The following is a 27,198-nucleotide window of genomic DNA, read 5'->3' as shown; positions in this document are numbered from 1 at the left end:
TTGGGAGTCACCTGGAGCACTCCAGCCCAGAGGACACAGCCAACACCTCCTGCCCTTCACCCCCAGAGCCATCAGCTGCCCTGCAGTGCCACATGTCCCTTTTTGGGTCCCTCTCCCAAGTCCCCACACTCCTCCTGACCGACAGCTGCTGAAAAATCAGGATTTCCTGTGAAAAATCTGCATTTTGGATCAGCACACCCACTCAGAGCCACCATCAGCGGCATGGCTGGAACTCCTCTGGGCAGGAATTGCTGCCCTCAGCCTCCTCCTGACTCCTGGAGGGAGTCTGGAAAATCTGGGACCCCCAGAGCCCTGCTGGGTGCAGCAGGAGGGGGCTCCTGTCTGGTAGCACAGCAAAGAAAAAAGAGGGGAAAGGGGGAAAAGGGGGAAAGGGAAGGGAGGAAAAGGGAAGGGAGGAAAAGGAAAGGGAGGCAAAGGAAAGGAAGGAAAAGGGGAAGGAAGAAAGGGGGAAGGAGGAAAAGGGGAAGGGAGGAAAGGGGAAGGAAGAAAAGGAGGAGGAGGAAAAAGAAAGGGAGGAAAAGGAATGAGTGGAAAAGGGAAGGGAGAAAAGGAAGGGAGGAAAAGGGAAGGGAGGAAATGGGGAGAAGGGAGGAGCAAAGGGAAAGAAAATAAGGGAAAGAAGGAAGGGAGGCACAGAAGGAAGAGAAGGACAGAGGGAAGGAAGGGACAGAGGGAAGGCTTGGGCAGCTGCTGTCACCTGAGAAGGTGATGTTGAAGCCCTCGTAGGACATGGAGAAGTCGGAGATGAGGCGGATCTGGGCCGAGAAGTTGCCGAAGAGCCCCGCGCTGAGCGGGGCCGGCAGCCGCGAGCCCGTCAGCTGCTGCAGGGGCTGGGCAAAGCTGGAGTTCTCTGTGATCAGCAGGTAATCGTGGCCATTCTCCAGGTGGAAGGTGTGGAAGGTGAAGAACACACCTGCAGGGAGAGAGGGAAGCACGGCTGGAGTCACCCCAGTGCCCAAGCCCTGCTCCCCACCCAGGGCAGGGGGAAATCCCACTGCAATCCTGGGTTTGGTTCTGGTGGAAATGGAATCAATAAAAACCCCAAAGCTGGGGGGTGGGAGCAGGCCCGGAGCAGGGACAGGCTCTGGAAATGTTGGATTCCTGTGCCCTTGTCAGGGTGACACCGACCTGCTCCAGGCACAGAGCAGCAGCTGAGGGAGCAGCCCAGGGGAGCCTTTTATTCTAAAAGTGACTTTGAAATGGAGAGCAAGAGCAGCAAGGCTGGAGCTGGCAGGGCTCAAAACCAAGCAGGTTCCAGAAGGAATTCCTGCCTGGAAAAAGCAGGATTTAATCCCAGCCTCAAGGTCAGGGAGGCTTTCCCAGAAGTGTGTCAGTGGTGCAGCTGCAAGGACCTTCCCACGAAGTCAGAGAACTTGGGTGGGAATGACCTCAAAAACTGTTTTATTCCACCCCCCCTACCACGGGAAGGGACACCTTCCCCTGAACCCTACTTTTATTCACCTTTTCTTGCCCAAAATAAACCCCACAGCAGCTCCAGCCACGGAAATCCCAGCTCAAACACAGCCAGACTATTTTGCCTCTTCCTCCCAAATTCAATTTGAAACGTTTGGGGAGGAGGCTGTGACCTTGCTGCATTTGTGAATGAGCCAGAGAGGAGGAATGGATTACTCAAAGTCCCCTTCACACCTCCAGACACACAATGGGAAGCACTTCAGGCTCCTGCAGGAGCCTCCAGCCAGGTGATTTTTCATGCTGGAATTCAAACACCATTAGAAACACTCATTCTCTGGGAAATAATTCCAGCTCGGAAATAAAATAAAAAATAAAATTAAAAAAAAAATCAACAGAAAAAAAAAATGGCAGTGAGGGCAGAGCCAGGCAGGATCTGAGCTCAGAAACTCTGTCACAGCATTGTCACACCAGCTTAACAAGGCAAGGAGATGCCAAGCAATAAAAAACCTTTTTTGCATTTAGATGGATTTTTCCACCCTGATCTCCCAGCTCAGAGCAGGCTCCGGAGGCCCTGCTGGGGTGGGATTGGGATTTCTCCTGCTCAAAACCCCCCTGGAGAGACACAGACCCCTCCAGGACACCCCAGGATGGAATCTGGGCTTTGGGAGAGATCCCTGCTTGGTTTGACCAGGATATTCCCTTGAACCCAGTAATTCCCACCCCAAGGGCTGGCTCTGCATCCCACCATTCCCAAAACACAGCATCCCAAAGAAAGAGCAGGAAACCTGCAAGGAAAGCCCAGAGGAAGATCCTCCTCCTTGCTGCCCACTCCCTGGTAATTTCTGGAGATCAGGGAAAGCTCTGGAGATCCAATTTCCAACCCCACAGCACCAAATCCCAGCTGAATATTCCATTTATCCATCCCTGGCCCTCCCCAAGCTCTTCCTGGAGGTTTGCTGCTCACGTGGAGCTCTTCCCTTCCCAGAGAGGCTGGAAAGCAGCAAGGAGCTTTCCCCATGGGATTGGGAATGAAGGAATTGTGGGATCACCCCAACCTTGATCCCTTTACTGCCCTTCAGAAGGATTTTTATGACCCAAAGCTCAGGCCTGACCTTGATAATTCTTTCTTTATATCCATTCTGTGGAGAACAATTTTTAGTCTCATTCCTTCTCCCCCCAACCCTGCAAAATTCCACAAAAGCAGGAAACTTCCAAGAGCTTCCAAATTGTTTGTAATTTCTACCAGAAGCACAAACCAGAAATGGATCTGACCTGAAAACTGGGGTGTGGGGAATGCAAAATGACTTCATTCTCCCCTGTGAGCAAGTTTATACCCTCAGCTGTAGCAAACCCAGCCCAAGGAACAGAAATCAGCACAAGGACAATTCAGTTATCCTGGAGAACTTGCCCAAAATCCAAATTTTTTAAAGCAAAAACTCCAAGCAGAGGGCAGGAGGTTCCTCCAGCACTGAAGGGTTGTGGAGCTGCTCAAAAAGGGCTAATTACAACCTCATTTTAAAGGATTTGTGACCAATTAAACCTTTGCTCTGGTCTGCAATTTACTGTGGCACAAAACATCTCTGCAAACACAAGGTTGGGCTGGTTTTGTTTTTTCTCCCCCCATTTTCTGCAGAAGAAACAGCCAAACAAATCAGAGGGGGAAAGAAATCACTTTGAAGCAGTGAGATTAAAAAGAATGGTCTCTCTTTAATTTAAATACCTTTAAAATTAAACTGCTTTTAAACTCCACAGCCTGGGAGTCCACGAAGTGCCACAGGAAAAGAATTGTTGGAGCAGCTGGGGCAATTCCAGGACTGGGGTGGGGGGAGATATTCCCAAAAAACCTTGGAGGGGAGGAGCTGAGCACCTCCTCCAACCCCTCTGTGACAGGGAAGGGTGTCAGGATATCTGCACCACACCCTGGCTTTCAACACGAGGCCACAAAGGTCTGGAACAGGAGATAACAGCAAGGTAAGAATTGTCCCTTTAAAAGGTGACACCAAACCCTCTGGATCTTGCCCAGGGACAACGGAATCATCATTCCTGAGAGGAACTCCTGGATCCCACAGGGAGAAATTCCCCTCCCACTGCTCAGTGCTCTCCTCACCTTTGCCATGGGATGTTTCTATCGTCCACGTGCAGTTCAAGTTGTTGGGATAAAAATCAGGGAAGCCCGGGGAGAGGATGGTGCCGCTGGAGCCACGGATGTAGCCCCCACAGAGAGCTGGGAACACACCAGGAAAAGGGAGAGAAAGAGTTTAATAATCCAGAATCTTTCGTGAGCTGGGAGGAAAAAGGAAAAGCAAAACCCAACCCGGGAAAATGCAACAAAAAATAATGGTGGACCCAAATCTGATCAATCCAAACTGGGGTTTGTTGGACAGAATCCAACAAAATACAAGGATAGACCCCCAAAACCCAACAAAATTCATGGACAGACCCCCAAAATCCAACTAAACACATGGAAAGACCCCCAAAATCCAACTAAACCCATGGAAAGACCCCCAAAATCCAACAAAATTCATGAACAGACCCCCAAAATCCAACAAAATACACAGATAGACCCCCAAAACCCAACAAAATTCATGGACAGACCCCCAAAATCCAACAAAACCCATGGATTAAACCCACTGGGAGCTCTCCAGCTGCTCTTTGGCAGTGGGTGTGCAGGGGAAGGGTTTCCAGCAGCTGGAACCACCATCCCTGTGGGATCCACCTCCGGATATTCCCACCCCAGCCCCAAGCCCATCCCGAGCCAGAGCTCCCCTCACCCTCACAGCTGGGCAGGGGCCGGCTCCACTGGAAGTTGGGCTCGCACTCCAGGGCCTCGGTGTCACTCAGGGTGTAGCCAGGGTCACAGCTGAATGTCACCAGGGCTCCCACGTAGAAGTCGTTGCCGTGGCGCTGCCCGTTGACCGGGATGCCCGGGTCCAGGCAGTGGTCGGACTGCAGCTTCACAGCTGGCACAGAGAGCAGGGCACGGCCCTCAGCTGGGCACCCGCGGGCTCAGGGCAAGGCCAGCCCAGCCTGGCGTCACCCCAAGGCTCCGTGGGTGTCCCCAAGGTCACAGGGTGGGAGGGAGACAGGGGATTGCTCAAGGGAGGGGATGGAGAGAGGGAATTCCTGAAATGAGGGGATGGAGAGAGGGAATTCCTCAAGGGAGGGGATGGAGAGAGGGAATTCCTGAAATGAGGGGATGGAGAGAGGGAATTCCTCAAGGGAGGGGATGGAGAGAGGGAATTCCTCAAGGGAGGGGATGGAGAGAGGGAATTCCTCAAGGGAGGGGATGGAGAGAGGGAATTCCTGAAATGAGGGGATGGAGAGAGGGAATTGCCCCAAGAGAGGGGAGGAAACGGAGAGAGAAAAATCCCAAAAGTGAGAGGATGGAGACAGGGAAATCCTCAAATGGAGAGGAGGAAAGAGAGAGAGGAAAATCCCTGAAATGAGGGGATGGAGAGAGGGAATTCCTCAAAGTGAGAGGAGGAAAGGGAGAAAGGGAAATCCATGAAATTAGGGGATGGAGAGAGGAAAATCCCAAAAGTGAGAGGTGGAGAAAGGAAAATCTTCAAATGGAGAGGAGGAAATAGAGAGGGGAAATCCCTGAAATGAGGGGATGGAGAGAGAGAAATCCTCCAAATGAGAGGAGGAAAGAGAGAGAGGGAAATCCCTGAAAGGAGGGGATGGAGAGAGGGAATTCCCCCAAGGGAGGGGAGGCCAAACCAGTTGGGGGTGCCAGGAAAAGCAGAAACTGCTCCTCCACTGGCAGCACCTTCCTTGAGCAGGGTGAGCTGCCTGGCACAGGGAAAACAAACCCAGGGGACCCTGAGGAGGCTGAGGGGACCCTGCTGGAGACTGGGAATTGCAGGGAATTGCATGAAAAGGGGCCCTCACTTTCATATCTGATCTGGAAGCCGATGTCAGAGTGGCTCTTGTCCGTGGTGAAGAGCAGGTAGAGGTGGTTGCTGGTGCTGATCAGGAACTGGGGCACCTGGGTGCCATCATAGACCCCAATCAGGGGGGAGGAGTAGGAGCGGCCATCCCTCACCTCCAGGGTGTCATAGTTCACCTCTGTCTTGAACCTGGAAGGGACAGGAGGGAAATGAAAGCCCAGCACTGCTCCCTGCTCCTCATTCCCTCCTGGAAGCACCATGGGAGCAGGGCTGGCTCCTTTCTGCTGCCTGAGGGCACCTCACACAGGTTTGGGGCTCTTTTCACCTCTTCACCTGCTGGACCCCACCTCAAAAGTTGCCCAGGTGCTGAGGCAGCAAAGGAACCAGGGCTGGAAGAGCCACGGAGCCCCAAATGTCACAGCAGGGGTGGCAGTGGCAGCTCCTCTCTGCTCTCTGGGGCACTGCTGGCACTGCCAGGAATCCACCCAGCAGCTGATTTTCAGGATATTTGGATTTAGATCCATCCACAAGCCTGAAGAAGCCCTCCCACCCAGCCAGGAAATCCAAACCACTCAGCATTCCCTGCTGCTCCCCCCAGCCAAGGAATGTGTGGCAGCTCAGCTCCCCAAAAAGTGCCCAAAACCCCCCTGAAAAGGAGCAGGAGGGGCTCAGACACGGCACAGCCACCCCAGGGCTGGGGGAGTTTTAATTCCCTGCCAGGAGCTCAGGGATGGCAAAGGGAGAGGGGAGGAGCTCCGAGCCAGGCAGGAGGGGGAGCAGCTCCCTCCCCTCTCTTGGCTGCACCTCGGAACCACCAAAAGCACCCAGAGCTGGGATTTGGGGGCAGAGCAGGGACTTGGGGGCAGGGCCAGGGGATTTGGGGGCAGATAAAGGGGATTTGGGGGCAGAGAAGGGAATTTGGGGTCAGATCCAGGGGATTTGGGGTCAGAGCAGGGATTTGGGGGTAGATAAAGGGAATTTAGGGGCAGAGCCAGGGGATTTGGGGGCACATAAAGTGAATTTGGGGGCTGATAAAGGGAATTTGGGGGCAGGGCCAAGGGATTTGGGGGAAGATCCAGGGGATTTGGGGGCTGCCCATGGTGGTGAGCACCTGTCAAAGGTGATCTTGATGGGGTAGCCAGGCTGGGCCTCGATGACCCAGGCACAGCTGAGCGAGTCCTTGTAGAAGCCAGGCCAGCCTGGGGACAGGATGGTTCCACTGGGGGACGTCAGGTGGCCCCCACAGGGTGCTGGGGACACAAAAAAGGACACAAATCCCACCATTATCCAGGCTGGAAAAGACCTTGAGGCTCATCCAGCCCAGCCCTGCCAATTCCACCTCTAAACCACATCCCTGAGTGCCAGATCCCTAAAACTGGGGTGGGAATGTGCCAGAGCTGCAGCACCCTGAGATGTGCCCACCCTTGAACCCCTTCCCTGCATTTCTGTCCCCCCACGAGTTAAAAACCCCCAGAGCCAGATGGAACCACCAAGAAATGCTCAGAAATTCCTTTTCCAGCCCCAAGTGCAGCCAGAGCCCCCTGGAGGCAGCAGGGCTGACCCTGGGCTGTGAAATGATGGTTGGATGTGAGAGCAGAGGAACCTGCGAGGTCACCTGGCACTCCAGGTGCCACAGAAATCCCTGCCAGCCCTGCTGATTGAGTGGTGGCTCTGCTGCCACCAGGGACAGCCCCAGAGCAGGGCATTCATGGCACCCCGGGGCCACCAGCAGGAGCTGCAGGCGCTGTCTGGGGAAAGGACACGGGGTCTGAGAGCCCAGGGGCACAAAAACCCAGAGCAGCCAGGTTTGGTCCTGCAAGGAGGGACCCGGGGCCAGCCCCAATGGCACCATGGCCCTGTGCCAGCCCAAACTGTGCCACCCCAATGGCACCATGGCCCTGTGCCACCCCAATGTTCCCACGCCCCTGTGCCACCCCAATGTCCCCATGGCCCTGTGCCACCCCCATGTCCCCACGTCCCTGTGCCACCCCAATGTGCCCACACCCCGTGCCAGTCCCATATCCCCATGCCCCTGCGCCACCCCAATGTCCCCATGGCCCTGTGCCATCCCAAACTGTGCCAGCCCAAATATCCCCATGCCCCTGTGCCAGCCCCATGTCCCCACGCCCCTGCGCCACCCCAATGTCCCCATGGCCCTGTGCCATTCCAAACTGTGCCAGCCCCAATATCCCCATGCCCCTGTGCCAGCCCCATGTCCCCATGCCCCTGTGCCACCCCATGTCCCCATGCCCCTGTGCCACCCCATGTCCCCATGCCCCTGTGCCAGCCCCATGTCCCCATGCCCCTGTGCCAGCCCCAATATCCCCATGCCCCTGTGCCAGCCCCATGTCCCCATGCCCCTGTGCCACCCCATGTCCCCATGCCCCTGTGCCAGCCCCATGTCCCCATGCCCCTGTGCCACCCCAATGTCCCCACACCCCTGTGCCAGCCCCATGTCCCCATGCCCCTGTGCCACCCCAATGTCCCCACACCCCTGTGCCAGCCCCATGTCCCCACGCCCCTGTGCCACCTCACTCCGTGCCAGCCCCAGCCCAGCGCTCCCCTGCTCTCAAGGCTGGCACATCGAACCCATCTGATCTCAGCTGCCTCCATTATTTTCCCTCTGTGCCCGGAGCTGCCTGGGCTCCTCTCAGGGTTTCCAGCCTTTCCTCTCTCCCCTTCATTCCCCATTAATTCTTTTTTCCAAGTGTTTCAGATCTCTGGGCTTTTCTCCTCGCCTAAGAAGGGTAATTAAAAAATCCAGACTGAAGGGTGAGTCAAAGAAATCACCAGAGTGATCAGGAGGAGAAGGCAGAAGGTCATCAGCTATAAAAGGTGATTAAAAGTGTATTATTTAATGAATGTTTCCCTTCCACACTTAAAAATATGTAAATTCCAAGGCTGGTGCTTTGAAAGGAGCAGGAGCCCTGAATTAAACCTGCATTTAGACAGGAGCAGAATTCTGTAAGAATACCAAAAGTGCAGCTTTTTATCCTATAAAAGACAATTGGTTTCTTCCTTCTATCCCAAATCCCAGGACTGTGCAATTCCTTCAATCCCAAATCCCAGAACTGTGCAATTCCTTCAATCCCAAATCCCAGGACTGTGCAATTCCTTCAATCCCAAATCCCGGGACTGTGCAATTCCTTCAATCCCAAATCCCGGGACTGTGCAATTCCTTCAATCCCAAATCCCGGGACTGTGCAATTCCTTCAATCCCAAATCCCGGGTCTGTGCAATTCCTGCTGCTCAGGCACTGCAGGGCCAATTCCCCAAATTATTTCTCAATATTCCAGGGCTGTTTCTCAAGAGCTCAGCACTTGTTATTCAAATTGCTGCACACACCAGAGCAGAGCATCACTTCCCTGAGAACACAGGGAGATTTTCCAGCCCTAATGAGCTCCTTCTTCCCTTCTCTTTTCCACAGCAGAGCCTTGAAAGTCCTAAGAAAAGCTTTGAAATCTGAATTAAAGGCTTTAATTCAGCCCAGCTCCCCCCACGGCAGGGCTGGCTGTTGTGGCCTCCTGGAAATGCAGAATTTTTGTCAGATCCCATTGACAGAACTTCTGTCATTACACAAATATCAGATATTTTACAGGGATCAAAAAGCAGGGTGGGAAAACATCACCCTGGATCCTCCATTCCTTTTGGTTTCATTCCCTCCCTGACAGGAGCAGCAGGGAAGCTTTGAGGCATCACAAAACCGGAACCTTTTATTATTTTTGTTATTGTTATTAGAAAAACACCTGCTGGAACAAGAGCTGATCATCAAACCATCAAACAAACACCATAAAAATACTCCCCAGGGTTCGTTCCACACCCCAAAAAACAGGAAAATAAACAGAGCTGAGGAATATTCCGACTGAAACTTCCTCCCCTGCAAACTCCTCCTGGCAGAGGGGTGGAAAATCCTGGTGGGAGGTGGTGGCTGGACTCTGGGGAATGTGAGAGTGAGACCCTGCAGGCAGAACCCGGATTCTGCACCCCAAAATCCTGCAAAATTCCCCCCAAAAAATCTCTGTCCCTGCAGGAATGCTCACCTGGAGAAGAGGAGAGGAGGAGAAGAGGAAAAAGACGAAGAGGAGGAGAAGAAGAGGAGGAGGAGGAGAGGAGGAAGAGAAGAAGAGGAGGAGGCAGAGGATGAAGGGTAAAAGAAGAGGAAGAGGAGGAGAAGGAGAAGAAGAAGAGAAGAGGATGAAGGAAAAAAGAAGAGGAAGAAGAGGAAGAGGAGGAGGAGAAGAAGAAGAGGAGGAAGAGGAGGAGAAGAAGAGGAGAAGAAGAGGAGGAGGAGAAGAGGAAAGAGAGGAAGAGAAGAAGAGGAAGAGAAGAAGAGGAGGAGGAGAAGAGGAGGAGGAGAAGGAAAAGAAGAGAAAGAAGAGGAGGAGGGTGAATTTTCCTGACAGCACCCAGGGGCAGAGCTGAGATGGGATCTTTACTGCTGAGATGGGATCATTAATGCTGAGATGGGATCATTAATGCTGAGATGGGATCATTAATGCTGAGATGGGATCATTAATGCTGAGATGGGATCTTTACTGCTGAGATGGGATCATTAATGCTGAGATGGGATCATTATGCTGAGATGGGATCATTAATGCTGAGATGGGATCATTAATGCTGAGATGGGATCATTAATGCTGAGATGGGATCTTTACTGCTGAGATGGGATCATTAATGCTGAGATGGGATCATTAGTGCTGAGATGGGATCTTTAGTGCTGAGATGGGATCATTAATGCTGAGATGGGATCTTTACTGCTGAGATGGGATCATTACTGCTGAGATGGGATCTTCACTGCTGAGATGGGATCATTAATGCTGAGATGGGATCTTTACTGCTGAGATGGGATCTTTACTGCTGAGATGGGATCTTTACTGCTGAGATGGGATCATTAATGCTGAGATGGGATCATTAGTGCTGAGATGGGATCATTAATGCTGAGATGGGATCATTCACTGCTGAGATGGGATCATTAATGCTGAGATGGGATCATTAATGCTGAGATGGGATCTTCACTGCTGAGATGGGATCATTACTGCTGAGATGGGATCTTTACTGCTGAGATGGGATCATTAATGCTGAGATGGGATCTTTACTGCTGAGATGGGATCTTCACTGCTGAGATGGGATCATTAGTGCTGAGATGGGATCATTAATGCGGAGATGGGATCTTCACTGCTGAGATGGGATCATTACTGCTGAGATGGGATCTTCAATGCTGAGATGGGATCTTTACTGCTGAGATGGGATCTTTACTGCTGAGATGGGATCTTTACTGCTGAGATGGGATCTTTACTGCTGAGATGGGATCTTCACTGCTGAGATGGGATCATTACTGCTGAGATGGGATCTTCACTGCTGAGATGGGATCATTAGTGCTGAGATGGGATCATTACTGCTGAGATGGGATCTTCACTGCTGAGATGGGATCATTACTGCTGAGATGGGATCTTCACTGCTGAGATGGGATCTTCACTGCTGAGATGGGATCATTAATGCTGAGATGGGATCTTTAGTGTCCCCCCCACCCCAAAGGAGCCCAGGAGCAGCAGGCAGAGCCGGGGCTGACCTTCGCAGCGCAGCACGGCGTTGTCCCACACCACGCTGCCCTCCTGCAGGACACAGGTGACACTCTCAGCCCCGTGGGTGCGGATGAAGCCCTCGTCACACAGGAAGGACACGGAGCTGCCCAGCTGCAGGCTGTCCCCAAAGCGCTTCCCGTTCACCGGCACGCCGGGGTCCGGGCACTCGTTGTGCCGGAACGCTGCCAGGAGCAGGAGAGGGGGAGGAGTAGAGGAGAGGGTGGAAAGAGAAGAGGAAAAGGTAAGAATCAGCATCTTTTTGTCCTCCCCAAAAACCTGCTGATTTATTAAAAAATATGGATATTGATCTAGTATGGACATCCAACTGTGCTGGACAAGAACTCTCTGACAGTTTAGAGTTAGAAAGTGTTTGGTCATTGTGGGATAGCTCCCTAATACACACTGCAATTTACAGGTGATTACAGAGCCCTTTTATCTATACAGGTATTGAATATACAAATGCATATTGATAACTTTGGTACATCCCATTCCCAATGGATATTGATCTAGTACCGATATCCAAAAACTCTCTGACAGTTTGAAATTACAAAGTGTGTGTTCATTGTGGGACAGCTCCCAAACATACACCTCAATTTACAGGTGAGTACAGAGCCCTTTTATCTATACAGGTATTGAATACCCAAAATACAAATGCATATTGATAACTTTGGTACATCCCAGTCCCTGCTCTCTATGGTAATTAGTTCAAAGGCTGTTAAGTATGGTAATTAGTTCAAACGCCATTAACCATGCATAGTTTGTTCCTTGAAATGTGTCAGTTGTCCTTTTCATGGGGAGGGGTCCCAAAATGAGGAAGTTCTGACCTTTCTACTTTTTCAATGCAAATCTGACAAATGAACCCTTGGTAGGACTCCTACTCCCCATCTCCAATTGGTTTCAGAGCAGAGGAGGCCCACAAGTGTCCTATGTCCCTATATCACATATAATCTATAGGTAATGAAAATATAATATGTAATCACAAAGCAATCAATTATCCCTCTGAGGAGCTGCAATCAGATGCACCACCCCTCCCTGCCGGGCAAACCCAGCACACACTCACTGGTGAAGGTGATGTTGAAGCCCCTTTTCTCCATGGAGTGGTCAGTCTGGAACTCCAGCCTGGCCACGTGGCCGCTGCTGGTCAGCGAGGAGGGGATGTGGCTCCCTGAGAAGGTGCCCAGCACGGGTGACTCGGCCGTGCCACCGTCCTTGACGGCCAGGAAGTCGAACTGGGGCTCCACGTCGAAGTCGTTGAAGGCCAGGTGGATCCTGCTCTCGGGGTTGGCGATGATCAGCCACACGCAGTGCAGGCTGCTCCCGTACTCCTCGGGGTAGTTGGGGGACAGCACGGTCCCCGACGGGCTGGTGAAGTTGAAAAAGCAGGAAACTGCAAAGGGAAAGTGGCATCAGTGCCCACAGCCCTCGCGCTGGGATGTTCCCAGTGCCTGCTCTGAGGCTGCCCCAGGAGGGAAAATGGGATTTCCAGGCTGCCAGAGCCCGCTGACAGAACTTCTGTCACCAGAGAAATGTCAGCATTTCATGTGCATCAGAATCCAGGAGGGGAAAGCACCACCCTGGGTCTTCCATCAGCTCCCTTCCATCCCTTCTTTAATTCCCTCCCTCACAGGAGCAGCAGGGAAGCCTCTGGCCACCACTGAATCAGAATATTTTGGTCACCACTGAATCCAAATATTTTGGTCCCCACTAAATCAGAACCTTTTGGTCACCACTAAATCCAAATATTTTGGTCACCCCTGAATCAGAACTTTTTGGTCATCAGTAAATCAGAAACTTTTGGTCACCACTAAATCAAAATATTTTATTGCTGGGATAAGACAAACACCCATTGGGACTTTGGGTGGATTTGCCATTTTCCAGTCCCTTCCAGTATTTAACAGCAGGAAAAAAAATGCCTTTTAGGTGGGATCTGGCATTTTTCAGGTGAATTGTCTCCTCAGGAAACCTCCCAAGACTCGAGCTGGTGCAAAATAAAACCAGCATGGAACCAGCCAGGTTTTGCCTCAACTGGTTTTTTTTTTTTTTTTTTTTTTTTTTTTTGCTGTGGCCCCATCCCAGCACATCCCCCAGCACCTGGAGCAAGGAACCAGCTCAGCCACTCCGGGCACGGCTCCAGCCTCCCCTGCTGCTGTCCCTGCCCAGCTCTGTCACCCACAGGTGACATCCACATCCACCCCCGGGGTGCTGCAGACCCCTCGGGGCTTGCTGACCATAAAATCTGCCCTTCCCACCTGCTGAGCTGGTTTTTCCCCCTCTGCATTCATCAAACTCCTTCGTGCACACCAGGGAACATTTGTGGGACACGGCAGCAAAAGGAGAAGGAGCTGGGAGTTAATTTGCTTTGTCTGCGTCCTTGGGAGTCGTTCACACCTGGCTGAGCACTGGGAGAGGTGGAACAGCCCAAGAGCATTCCCAGATGCTGGAGTTTGGGACAAACCAGAGGGATCTGCAGCCCAGGTGGAGGGGAAGCTCTTCCCACCACAAATAAATCTGCTGGTTCCCAAAAAGAGCCCCCAAGCCACGGAAATAATTAAAGCCAGGCTTAAAACGAAGCTGAGGGGAAGAGCGTGCATGAGAAACCCTCCAGCTCTCCAGGGGTCCAACCCAGCCCGGGCTGCAGCTGCCAAGGCCCATTAATTCGGGAAGGCAAGGCTGCCTCTGGAGAGCCACCTGCCCAAACTTTGGGATATTTTATGTCTGGATGCTCTGCTCATCCCTTTTCCCCACTGCCACCCCTGGTAAAACCCATTATTGGGAACATCCATCTCCCTAATTCCTGGCACAGAGGACGAGCTTGGCTTGGGCTTGGCATTGAGACAATTACTTGGATCACTGCTCTGCCTCCCTCTGTTATTTTCCCTCTGTCTCCCCTCACCACTTAATGGGCTGGGATCAAATAATTCGGGTAATTCGGACGTTCCCGTGACGTTATCAAGGCCACGGAGCTGCACAATCCATTCCCTGCTCTCAGCCACAAAGAGAGCAGATTAAAGAGAAAACAAACTGCAAAACATCCTCAGGATTTTTTTTTTCTGAGCTCTCTCTCTCTCTCTCTCTCTCTACCAGAAATATCAGGGGATGCTGTCAAATAATTCTGTCAGCATAAGCACGGTGTAATCTGCCTCAGGAAAATTGAAAATAAATTCATTTGCACCCAGGGAAATGTCTCAGCAGCAGGGATGAGGTGTCTCCTCTAAATTTTGAGACCCAAAAGGGTGAATTAGCATTCAGCCAGGACCTCCAGCAGCCCAGCCAGAGAGAGGTGCAGTTGCCAGTTCAGAAAATAAAACAACAAAGGACTTGCTGACAAAGGGGAGAGGAGCAGAGCGAGGGAAGAATATAAAATTAACCTCTGCCAGATAAAACAAAGTGACAGATTAAAGAGGAGCTGATAAAGAAAAAAACCCTCCAAGAGTCTCCACTGCAGGGAAGTCAAGGAGGATTTTGATTTTCCATAAGATCAGTGAGGAGAAAAGCGAGTTGGAGCAGGAGAGCAAGGGCAGGGAAAGCTGCCCTGGCTGGAGAGGGGAGCTGGAATCACATCCCAGAGGGGAACATCCAGCCCAGGGAGCCACAGGGGCCATGGACAAACCAGGGGGGCTGTGAGGGGATGGCTTTCTTCATCTTGTGAAGCAGAGGAGGCTTTTCTTCACTGTGGAGGGAGGCTTTCCTTCTCGGTGGAAGATTTTTCTTCACTGTGGAAGGAGGTTTTTCCTCACCATGGAAGGAAGTTTTCCCTGTTTGTGGAAGATTTTTCTTCACCGTGGATGGAGGCTTTCCCTCACCGCGGAAGGAACTTTTTCCTCTCTCTGGAAGGAGATTTTTCTCTGCTCTGGAAGGAGGTTTTCCCTGTTTGTGGAAGGAGATTTTTCGTCACTGTGGATGGAGGCTTTCCCTCACCATGGAAGGAGGTTTTCCCTCACCGTGGAAGGAGGTTTTCCCTCACATGGAAGGAGGTTTTCCCTCTCTGTGGAAGGAGGTTTTCCCTCACCATGGAAGGAGGTTTTCCCTCACCATGGAAGGAGGTTTTCCCTCTCTGTGGAAGGAGGTTTTCCCTCTCCGTGGAAGGAGGTTTTCCCTCACCATGGAAGGAGGTTTTCCCTCACCATGGAAGGAGGTTTTCCCTCACCATGGAAGGAGGTTTTCCCTCACATGGAAGGAGGTTTTCCCTCACATGGAAGGAGGTTTTCCCTCACCATGGAAGGAGGTTTTCCCTCACATGGAAGGAGGTTTTCCCTCACATGGAAGGAAGTTTTCCCTGTTTGTGGAAGGAGATTTTTCGTCACTGTGGATGGAGGCTTTCCCTCACCATGGAAGGAGGTTTTCCCTCACTTGGAAGGAGGTTTTCCCTCACTTGGAAGGAGGTTTTCCCTCACATGGAAGGAGGTTTTCCCTCTCCGTGGAAGGAGGTTTTCCCTCACCATGGAAGGAGGTTTTCCCTCACTGTGGAAGGAGGTTTTCCCTCACCATGGAAGGAGGTTTTCCCTCACCGTGGAAGGAGGTTTTCCCTCTCGGTGGAAGGAGGTTTTCCCTCACTTGGAAGGAGGTTTTCCCTCTCTGTGGAAGGAGGTTTTCCCTCACCATGGAAGGAGGTTTTCCCTCACCATGGAAGGAGGTTTTCCCTCACATGGAAGGAGGTTTTCCCTCACATGGAAGGAGGTTTTCCCTCACCGTGGAAGGAGGTTTTCCCTCACTTGAAGGAGGTTTTCCCTCACTTGAAGGAGGTTTTCCCTCTCCGTGGAAGGAGGTTTTCCCTCACTTGAAGGAGGTTTTCCCTCACTTGAAGGAGGTTTTCCCTCTCTGGAAGGAGGTTTTCCCTCACCATGGAAGGAGGTTTTCCCTCACATGGAAGGAGGTTTTCCCTCTCTGTGGAAGGAGGTTTTCCCTCACTTGGAAGGAGGTTTTCCCTCACTTGGAAGGAGGTTTTCCCTCACCATGGAAGGAGGTTTTCCCTCACCATGGAAGGAGGTTTTCCCTCACTTGGAAGGAGGTTTTCCCTCACATGGAAGGAGGTTTTCCCTTACATGGAAGGAGGTTTTCCCTCTCTGTGGAAGGAGGTTTTCCCTCACCGTGGAAGGAGGTTTTCCCTCACATGGACGGAGGGTTTCCCTCACCATGGAAGGAGGTTTCAGCCCTGCTCCATTCAGCCTCCCTGCAGTGGACCCTGGGCCAACCCAGGAGCTGTTGAACCCCGTGCCACAGGCAGGGCCAGCCAGCCAGGAGGAAGATGATGGAGACAGCCTGGTGCTGCTGGAGCATCCCAAAGAGCCCTGAGCAGCAGGAGCCATTCCCAAGATGCCAGAGGCCAGCCCTGGCTGCAATTAATATTTATTACCCTCGTTAAGTGCCAGCAGAGGCCATTTCATCACCTGCACAGCACAGGGGCCTGTTTACAAAGTGTCAATAATTCTTTAATTTGTCAATAATTGCTGCATTTGTCAATAATCCTCATGGCTGACCAATTACTGCCAAGGCAATGGGAAAAATCCCTTTATTAAATACAGAATAAACCACAGCAGACACGGAGCAGCCAGACCGTGGCAGGAATGAACCTGCACAGGGATTTGTTCAAGTCAGCACCAGCAGCACCAGGATTTCCCCTTCATTTAGAGCAGTGAAACAATGAGGGTTCTTTTCTTGGGAGAGGGACATGGATGTGAACATGGATGAGAACATGGATCAGGCAGGATTTCTTCAGCAGGAGAAATTCCTGCAGCTGTCTGTCTTTTCTCTTCTCTTGGTGACTTTATTCTCGTCGAGGTGGGGGGTGAGAGGAGAGGGGGGGGGAGGGGGAGGAGCGGAGGGCGTGGTGAGGCGGGAGGGGCGAGGGGGGGAGAGGGTGGGGAGGGGGGAGAGGAGGGGGGGAGAGGGGGGGGAGAGGGGGGCTAGGGGGGCGAGGGGAGGGGGCGCGTCGTGGGACGAGGGTGTGGGAGACGGCAAGTGTCTCGTGACTCGGGGGGGGGCGGGGCGAGTGCTGGGGGCGTTGGGGGGTGTCGAGTGCCTTTGGCGCTATGTTTTGCTCTTCCTTGTTCTTCTTGGCGCTTGATATTAAGTGTTTCTCTTTTTTTAGCTACTCGCATATAGCTCTAGTCTCTCTCCGTCCATCTCTCATTTCCTCTCTCCCTTCCCCAGGTCCCACCTCCTCCCAGACCTCCTCCTGTTCCTGGCTCCATCCCTGCTCATCCTGCAGAGAATCCAGGGCTGATCCCAAGGAGAGGTCCCACCCTGGCAGCAGGAAAGGCACCAGGGTCAGGAGCTGAAAACCAAGCAAGGAATCCCTGGGATAACTGCAGTTTCCATGGAAACAACCCAAAATCCCTGACTTTTTAGATCCTGCTCCCACAGACCTCTTGGGAGAGAGCTGGAGACAGGAGTGGGTTTTCTGCCTTGCATTTCCTTTTTTCCCAAAAATGCTTCTCTAGGCAGAACTTGGGGATGGAGTGGGAAAGGGGACAGAGCTGGGAGCTCAGGGCACTGCTCCAGCTGGGCAGCAAAGTGCTTCACATCTTCTGCTTTCCTCTTTCTGTTATTCCAAGGGGAAAAAGAAAAAATAAATAAAACTGCATCTCCTGGTGCCTTTTCCTCCTGAAAACCCTGTGGGCACCACGGGGCAGGTGGGAGGTGAGGGAAGGAGTCTGGAGCAGAATGAACAACAGATATGTTTTTAACAAAATAACAAAACTGGGAGGGTTTTGTTATTTCAGAGCGACAAAACTCGGCTCAGCCCAGGGTGGGACTGCAGGTATGAGGAGGAGAATGAAAACCAGGCAGGTTTGGGAAGCAAACCTTGAGGAAAATATCACTGAATTTAAAATTCAGGGAAGAGCAGGTTTCACTGCCACCACTCCAGCAGGAGCAGGGGTGGCTTTGGGAAGGAGCTGAAGGTTTCCAAACCTGGCTGGGAGCTGCTGATCCCCCCTGGGACAGGGCTGGGCTGCTCCTGCCAGGCATCCTGCAGCCTTCTGCTCCAAGGCTTCTGCACCTCCCTCCCCCAGCTCCCACCATTCCCAACAGAGCTCTTCCCCTCCCAGCAGCTCCCTGGGGAATTTCTGCAGTGGCCACAAGCAGGTGGGAGTTTGTGGCCATTTTTTCTGGCCCAAGAAAAGCAGGGTGGTGCTGCTGGTCACCTCTGCTGTGCTGCTCCCTCCTCTGCCACATGGGACTGTCCCTCAGGACTGCGGGGACACCTCAGGGCAGCCACAATTCCCTGTGGCAGGGTGTTTTGGCAGGAATAACCGGGGTGTGAATGGACAGATTCATCCCAAATCCATTCAAATATCCCCAGCAATGAATCCGCTTCTCCCCATCTGCTCCCAATCCATTCAAATATTCCCAGGAATGAACAGGGGCTAACTAACAAACCCAGGAACAAACACATTTATCCCAAATCCACTCACATCGTCCCAGGAATGAGCAGATTTGTCCCCAGTCCATTCAAAACCAGCCAGGAATGAACACGTTTATCCCCCAACCCAAACATTCCAGAAATGAACAGATTTATCCCCAAACGGAATCAAACACTGCCAGCAATGAATATTTTTGCTCCCAATCCAGTCAAACACTCCCAGAAATGAACATGTTTATCCTCAATCCATTCAAACACTCCCAGGAACGACCATATGAATCCCAAACCCAATCAAACACTCCCAGGAATGATCAGATTTATCCCAAACCCAATCAAACATTCCCAGGTATGAACAGATTTATCCCAAACACAATCAAACACTGCCAGGAATGAATATGTTTATCCTCAATCCAATCAAACATTCCCAGGAATTACCACATGAATCCCAAACCCATTCAAACATTGCCAGGAATGAACAGATTTATCCCAAATCCATTCAAACATTGCCAGGAATGACCACACAAATCCCAAACCAAAACATTTCCAGAAAAGAATATGTCTGCTCCCAACCCATTCAAACATTGCCAGATTTATCCCCAAACCCAAACATTCCTAGGAATGACCACAAGAATCCCAAATCCATTCAAACACTCCCAGGAATGAACAGATTTATCCCAAACCCATTCAAACATTGCCAGGAACGACCACACCAATCCCAAACCCAGCCATGTCCAGAAATGAGTGTGATTGCTCCCAACCCATTCAAACATTCCCAGATTTATCCCAAATCCCAAACATTCCTAGGAATGACCACACGAATCCCAAACCCAGCCACGTCCAGAAATGAGTGTGATTGCTCCCAACCCATTCAAACATTGCCAGATTTATCCCCAAACCCAAACATTTCCAGGAATGACCACATGAATCCCACACCAAATCAAACATTTCCAGAAACGAACATGGTTCCATTCAAACACTCCCAGGAATGACCAGATTTATCCCAAACATTCCTAGCAACGACCACATCAATCCCAAACCCAGCCTTGTCCAGAAATGAGTGTGATTGCTCCCACTCCATTCAAACATTCCCAGATTTATCCCAAATCCCAATTTTCCAGCAATGACCACACAAATCCCAAACCCAAACATGTCCAGAAATGAGTGTGAGATTGCTCCCAGTCCATTCAAACATTCCCAGATTTATCCCCAACCCATTCAAACATTGCCAGGGATGACCACATGAATCCCAAACCCAAATCAAACACTCCCAGGAATGACCAGATTTATCCCAAATCCCAAACATTCCAAGCAATGACCACACCAATCCCAAACCCAGCCATGTCCAGAAATGAGTGTGATTGCTCCCAACCCATTCAAACATTCCCAGATTTATCCCAAATCCCAAACATTCCTAGGAATGACCACACCAATCCCAAACCCAGCCATGTCCAGAAATGAGTGTGAGATTGCTCCCACTCCATTCAAACATTGCCAGATTTATCCCAAACCCATTCAAATGCTCCCAGGAACGACCACACAAATCCCAAACCCAAACATGTCCAGAAATGAGTGTGAGATTGCTCCCACTCCATTCAAACATTCCCAGATTTATCCCCAACCCATTCAAACATTGCCAGGGATGACCACATGAATCCCAAACCCAAATCAAACACTCCCAGGAATGACCAGATTTATCCCAAATCCCAAACTTTCCAAGCAATGACCACACCAATCCCAAACCCAGCCACGTCCAGAAATGAGTGTGACTGCTCCCAATCCATTCAAACATTCCCAGATTTATCCCAAATCCCAAACTTTCCAAGCAATGACCACACGAATCCCAAACCCAGCCATGTCCAGAAATGAGTGTGACTGCTCCCAATCCATTCAAACATTCCCAGATTAATCCCAAACTCTTCCCAGGAATGACCACCACGATCCCAAAGCTCTGCTGAGCGACACCAACCAACCCAACCCCGCTGGGGTCAGTGCAGACCCTTCCCCTCCCCGGGATTTTTGGGGCACAAATCCCCTCCTTTCCTCCTTTCCCTCCCCTCCTTTCCCTCCCCCACCATTTCATTCCCTGTCAAACACCAGGCGGGTCCAGAAAATCCTGGATTTTCCAAGCGTGATCCCAACAATCTGAAGCTGCAGCAGAAATTCTGGGATGGCTCTCCCAGACCTGGCAGAGGGCCCTGCCCGAGGAGGTGACAGTGACATTTACTGTCACTCTCCCAGTGCCACAATCGGAACAGGACGGGTCAAGCAGCCAGAGGAAAAGCAGGATGAACATTTTGGGAAAGGCAGGAGGAGCAGGGAGGGGAAGGACAAAGATCCTTCAAGGACTCTGTCCCTGCAGAGCCCCCCCAGGAGCAGCAGGGCCCTGCTCCTTCTGTCAAACAAACCTCCTGAAGTGAACTCTGGAGGTTCATTGGTCACCCCAAAACCAACCAGACTCCCAAATCCCACAGGAACAAACCCCTAGATCCCAAATTTCAGAGAATGAAATCCCCAGATCTCCAAATTTCAAAGAAACAAACCCCCAAACCCCCAAATTTCACAGAAACAAACCCCCAGACCGACAAATTTCACAGAAATAATCCCCAAACCCCCAAATTTCACAGAAATAATCCCCTAAACCTCCAAATTTCACAGAAATAAACCCCTAAACCTCCAAATTTCACAGAAATAATCCCCAGCACCCAAATTTCAAAGAAACAAACCCCTAAATCACCAAATTTCAAAGAAATAAACCCCAGACCCCAAATTTCAAAGAAACAAATCCCCAAATGTCACAGAAACAAACCCCTAAACCTCCAAATTTCAAAGAAAGAAACACCTAAACCCCCACATTTCAAAGGAAAACAAACCCCAGCCCCAAATTCACAGAAATAATCCCCTAAACCTCCAAATTTCAGAGTACAAACCCCTAAACCCCCCAAATTTCACAGAAAACAAAACCCAAAACCCCAAAATTTCACAGAAATAAACCCCTAAACCTCCAAATTTCACAGAAAAAACCCCAAAACACCCAGATTTCACAGAAATAATCCTAAAACTCCAAATTTCACAGAAATAAACCCCTAAACCTCCAAATTTCACAGAAACAAAACCCCCAGACCCCAAATTTCACAGAAAAATAATCCCAAACCCCAAATTTCACAGAAAACAAACCCCCAGACCCCCAATTTCACAGAAACAAACCCTAAACCTCCAAATTTCACAGAAATAAACCCCTAAACCTCCAAATTTCACAGAAATAATCCCCAGCACCCAAATTTCAAAGAAACAAACCCCTAAATCACCAAATTTCAAAGAAATAAACCCCAGACCCCAAATTTCAAAGAAACAAATCCCCAAATGTCACAGAAACAAACCCCTAAACCTCCAAATTTCAAAGAAAGAAACACCTAAACCCCCACATTTCAAAGAAACAAACCCCCAGCACCCAAATTTCACAGAAATAATCCCCTAAACCTCCAAATTTCAGATACAAACCCCTAAACCCCCAAATTTCACAGAAACAAACCCCAAACCCCCAAATTTCACAGAAATAAACCCCTAAACCTCCAAATTTCACAGAAATAAACCCCAAACACCCAGATTTCACAGAAATAATCCCTAAAACTCCAAATTTCACAGAAATAAACCCCTAAACCTCCAAATTTCACAGAAACAAACCCCCCGACCCCCAAATTTCACAGAAACAAAATGCCAAACCCCCAAATTTCACAGAAATAAACCCCAAACCTCCAAATTTCACAGGAACAAACCCCCAGACCCCAAATTTCACAGAAATAAATCCCAAACCCCCAAATTTCACAGAAGCAAAGGGGTTCCCTCATTTCCCCCCTCACACCTGATGTTCTCCCACACCTGGAGTTCAGCCCCATTTTGTCCTTTTTGTCCCTTTGTGGCCCCTCCTGCTCCCCAATAAATCAGGAGGGCTCTGTGAGGTGTTTTCCCACTGCCTGGACACTCTCTCACTGCTCCATAAATATCCCAGAGAACAGATCACACTGGAATTATTTCAGCTGAAAGATTCCTGCCACACTTTACATGGAACAGGGCATGATTTGATCACCAGCAATAATCCTATTTTACCAAAAAAAAAAAAAAAAAAATCTCCTTTCTATCTGTTATCACCCAGTTCTGCTGCCCTGAGCACCAACCACAGCTTTATTCCCACTCCAAACTCTCAGCACCAACCTCAACTACGCCAACTGGCCCCAAAATCACCTGAAATTCCAAGAAATTAAAGGAAAAAGCAGCACAGGACCAGCCCAACACCTCCCAGATAATCAGGATAAACTCCAATATTTATTTTCCCTCTGCAGCTGATTTGCTGACAAAGAATAAAAAAAAGCAGAGAGGAAGGGGAGGGATGGCAGCTGGAAAAGGGAGGAATTGCTTCCTTTCCCCAGGCATTTCTCTGAGCTTAAATAAATATTTAAAATAAAAGGCACTGCCTTCAGACTGGTTCTCCCCTTCCTCATGACCCCCAATATTTTCCCAGCTCCTCCAGAGCCTCCTCCAGCTCTGCAGGATTTGGTTTTTCCTGGATCAGCTCCTGCCACGCCACATTTCCACTGGAATCCCCCCCCAGTTTGGCACCTGCACTTCTAAAAATGACATTTTTGCTTTCTCCCTCTCCATTCTCCCCTCCCTCAACTGCATTTTCCTGTTTTTTTCTTTATTTTCTCACTCCCCTGCTCCAAGATTTGAACAGAGCCAACAAAAGTAGAAAAGGAGATTAAAAAAGAAGAGTGAGGTTATCACCAATGGAGGGAAAACTCTGGGGAAAAAGGTCCTGGCAGGGCAATAAAGCAAATTGCCCAACCTATCCACAGAGAGCATTAAAAGACTGTGCAGAACTCCCATTTCCAGCCCAAAATGGGATCCTGAGTCACCAGGGAGAGCAGAACATCCCCAACCTGCTGAGAATGGGGCAACAAATGCAAAACTGAGACCCAGCAGGAGGGAGCCTGGAGAGGGATGGATCGTGAGGGAAAAATGAGGGGGCAAAAGCAGAATTCAGGTTAAATTGTGGATTTGGCCATGTCCTGTCTGTGCCAAGGCCACCAAGGGCTGATTTACCCTCAGGGCAAGGCAGGGAGAGCCCAGCACAGCCCAAAATTTTCTCTATGAGAAGAATGCAGGTTTAAATCTGGAATTTGCTGGGTCCTGTCCATGCCAGAGCCACAAAGGATGACTTTGCCTCAGGGCAGGACAGGGAGAGCCCAGCACAGCCCAAATCTCTCTTTGCAAACAGAATCCAGGTTTAAATCTGGAATTTGCTGGGTCCTGTCCACCAAGGGCTGATTTCCCCCAGGACAAGGCAGAGAGAGCCCAGCACAGCCCAAATCTCTCTCTACAAAGAGAATCCAGGTTTAAATCTGGAATTTGGCCATGTCCTGTCTGTGCTGGCCACCAAGGGCTGATTTTTCCCTCAGGACAAGGTAGGGAGAACCCAACAGAGCCCAAATCTCTCTCTACAAAGAGAATCCAGGTTTAAATCTGGAATTTGCTGGATCCTGTCCATGCCACAGCCACCAAGGGCTGATTTTCCCTCAGAGGAAGGCAAGGAGAGCCCAGCACAGCCCAAAACTCTCCCTGCAAAGAGAATCCAGGTTTAAATCTGGAGTTTGGCCATGTCCTGTGTGTGCTGGCCACCAAGGACTGGATTAGCTCAGGACTGGCGAGAGAGGCGAGCAATCTTCGAGAGACCCGGTTAATCGGAATTGCTGGTCCTCCACCAGGGTTTATTTCCCAGGACAAGGCAGGGAGAGCCCAGCACAGCCCAAATCTCTCTTTGCAAACAGAATCCAGGTTTAAATCTGGAATTTGCTGGGTCCTCTCCACCAAGGGTTTATTTTCCCCCAGGACAAGGCAGAGAGAGCCCAGCAGAGCCCAAATCTCTCTCTACAAAGAGAATCCATGTTTAAATCTGGAATTTGGCCATATCCTGTCTGTGCTGGCCACCAAGGGTTTATTTTCCCCCAGAACAAGGCAGAGAGAGCCCAGCAGAGCCCAAATCTCTCTCTACAAAGAGAATCCATGTTTAAATCTGGAATTTGGCCATATCCTGTCTGTGCTGGCCACCAAGGGTTGATTTTCTCTCAGGACAGGGCAGGGAGAGCCCAGCAGAGCCCAGATCTCCCTGCCCTGCCCAGCCAAGAGCCCCGACCTGTCCCAAGCTGGCTGAAGGCGCCACCTCGGCGTCCCCTCCGAGGGTCGGGGGGCTCTGGCCCACTTACAAACACACACAGGTTTCTGAGCAGACCACTGGCTGCTCTTTTGGCAGGTGATGCTCCTGTGGCCCTTGAGCTCGAAGGCGGGCTGGCACTGGAAGTGCAGCGTGTCCCCGTGGCGGAAGCGCGAGCCCTCGCGGCGGCCGAAGGCGGGGACACCGGGGTCACCACAGCTGCCCTGGTCGATCTCTGGAAGGGAAAACAGACACGGGGTTGGCTGTGGGAAGGGGCTGGGAGGGAGAGAACGCAGGGCTGGGTGTGGGGAGGGGCTGGGATGGAAAAATTTGGGTGTGGGGAAGGGCTTGGATGGAAAAATTTGGGTGTGGGGAAGGGGCTGGATGAAAAAACACAGAATTTGGGTGTTGGAAGGGGTTGGATGGAAAAATTTGGGTGTGGGGAAGGGCTGAAAGAGAGGATTTGGGGTGTGGAGAAAGGGTTGGGAGGGAGAAAACGCAGGGTTGGGTGTGGGGAAGGGCTTGGATGGAAAAATTGGGTGTGGGGAAGGGGTTGGAAGAGAAAACACAGAATTTGGGTGTGGGGAAGGGGTTGGAAGAGAAAACACAGAATTTGGGTGTGGGGAAGGGGTTGGAAGAGAAAACACAGAATTTGGGTGTGGGGAAGGGGTTGGAAGAGAAAACACAGAATTTGGGTGGAAGGGTGGAAGAGAAACAGATTTGGTGTGGGAAGGTTGGAGAAAACCGAATTGGGTGGGAGGGTTGGAAGAGAAACACAGAATTTGGGTGTGGGGAAGGGGTTGGAAGAGAAAACACAGAATTTGGGTGTGGGGAAGGGGTTGGAAGAGAAAACACAGAATTTGGGTGTGGGGAAGGGGTTGGAAGAAAAAAAATGGGTGTGGGGAAGGGATGGAAGAGAGAATTTGGGTGTAGGGAAAGAACTGGAAGAGAAAGAACACAGAATTTGGGTGTGGGAAGGGGCTGGAAGAGAAAGCACAGAATTTGGGTGTGGGGAAGGGCTGGAAGAGAGAATTTGGGTGTGGGGAAGGGGCTGAGGCCCAGCTGGTGCAGCCCCCACAGGCTGTGGCATCCCAGCCCTGACTCACTCCTAGAACCCCTCCTGACAGCTCCCCAGCCTCAAACCCAGGGCTTTGGGGTGGGGGAAGGCACAATTTCCTGACAGCAATCCCATTTCCAAAGGGCTCCTGCCCTGGATCACCATTAGCTCCAAAAACCTCACTCCTCTTCAGTGTTCCCACATTATTTATCTGCTCCACTCTCCCAATCCTCTGGATTTTATCCCAAAAAATTCCTCCATTCCTCCTGAGTGTTCCCACATTATTTTTTTACTCCACTCTCCTCTCCCAATCCTCTGGTTTTTATCCCCAAAAACTCCATTCCTTCTTTCCTTTAAAGTGTTCCCACATTATTTTTCTGCTCCATGCTCCTCTCCCAGTCCTCTGTGTTTTATCCCCAAAATTTCCTCCATTCCTCCCAAGTGTTCCCACATTATTTCTCTCCTCCACACTCCCAATCTTCTGATTTTTATCCCCCAAAAATTCTTCCATCCCTCCCGAGTATTCCCACATTATTTCTCCTCTCCACACTCTGATTTTTATCCCCAAAAAATTCCTCCATTCCTCCTGAGTGCTCCCACATTATTTATCTCCTCCACACTCCCAATCTTCTGATCTTTATCCCCCAAAAATTCCTCCATTCCTCTTGAGTGCTCCCACATTATTTTTCTGCTCCACTCTCCTCTCCCATTCCTCTGATTTTTATCCCCAAAAATTCCTCCATTCCTCCTGATTATTCCCACATTATTTCTCCCCTCCACACTCTGGATTTTATCCCCAAAAATTCCTCCATTCCTCCTGAGTGTTTCCACATTATTTTTCTGCTCCACTCTCCCAATCCTCTGGTTTTTATCCCAAAAAATTCCTCCATTCCTCCCGAGTGTTCCCTCATTATTTCTCCCCTCCACACTCTGATTTTTATCCCCAAAAATTCCTCCATTCCTCCCGATTATTCCCACAGTATTTCTCCTCTCCACACTCTGATTTTTATCCCCAAAAATTCCTCCATTCCTCCCGAGCGTTCCCACATTATTTTTCTGCTCCATGCTCCTCTCCCAGTCCTCTGTGTTTTATCCCCAAAAATTCCTCCATTCCTCCCGATTATTCCCACATTATTTCTCCCCTCCACACTCTGGTTTTTATCCCCATCATCTCTGATCAGCCTCGCTGTCTTTTTCCTCCCCGCTCCCAATTTCTTGCACCAAATTGGAAATCTCTTTTCTGACACTTCCTTCACAGAGGCAAATCAGGGGAGCTGAGATTTGCATCCCTCCCTCTAATATCCCAATTTGGCTGGAATAACAACAAGCACCCTCATTATTATTCTGGCTCCAGGGAACTCCACATCCAGGTGTATTTTGAGCAGAAGTCACCCAGCTTCTGCTGCATCTCCAGCTGAAAACTCACTGCTAGCTAATGAAGCATCCCCAAAATAATTTAACATAAATTAATATTAAAAGTTTTCACAAAACAGGGCTGAGGTTTTTTTTGCACTTTGCCAGGGTTTGCAGATCTTCCTGCACGCTTTCCAAATCTGTCTAGGAGCTGCACGTGCACGTTAGGGATGGGAAATGAAAATTTGGGGATGTTAAAGCTGCACTCAACTGTTCATTCCTCCCCTCAGAAGCTGCACAAGGCCAACAGTGCC

General features: G+C 50.5%; 1 protein-coding gene across 1 annotated transcript in view; it reads right to left on the bottom strand.

Annotated features, from left to right (window-relative positions):
• The window catches only part of CSMD2 (CUB and Sushi multiple domains 2), a 238,452-nt gene that overhangs the window by 82,849 nt on the left and 128,405 nt on the right, over positions 1 to 27,198 (bottom strand). Inside the window, 8 exon segments of the mRNA XM_050983373.1 lie at positions 719 to 934; positions 3,542 to 3,658; positions 4,206 to 4,394; positions 5,326 to 5,513; positions 6,436 to 6,574; positions 10,894 to 11,088; positions 11,967 to 12,293; positions 24,527 to 24,709. Of these exon segments, the coding sequence (XP_050839330.1) occupies positions 719 to 934; positions 3,542 to 3,658; positions 4,206 to 4,394; positions 5,326 to 5,513; positions 6,436 to 6,574; positions 10,894 to 11,088; positions 11,967 to 12,293; positions 24,527 to 24,709 (1,554 nt within the window).

The sequence above is a fragment of the Serinus canaria genome, chromosome 23 (assembly GCF_022539315.1).
Source record: "Serinus canaria isolate serCan28SL12 chromosome 23, serCan2020, whole genome shotgun sequence".
NCBI lineage: Eukaryota > Metazoa > Chordata > Aves > Passeriformes > Fringillidae > Serinus > Serinus canaria.
This window is presented reverse-complemented; position numbering and strand designations above follow the sequence as displayed.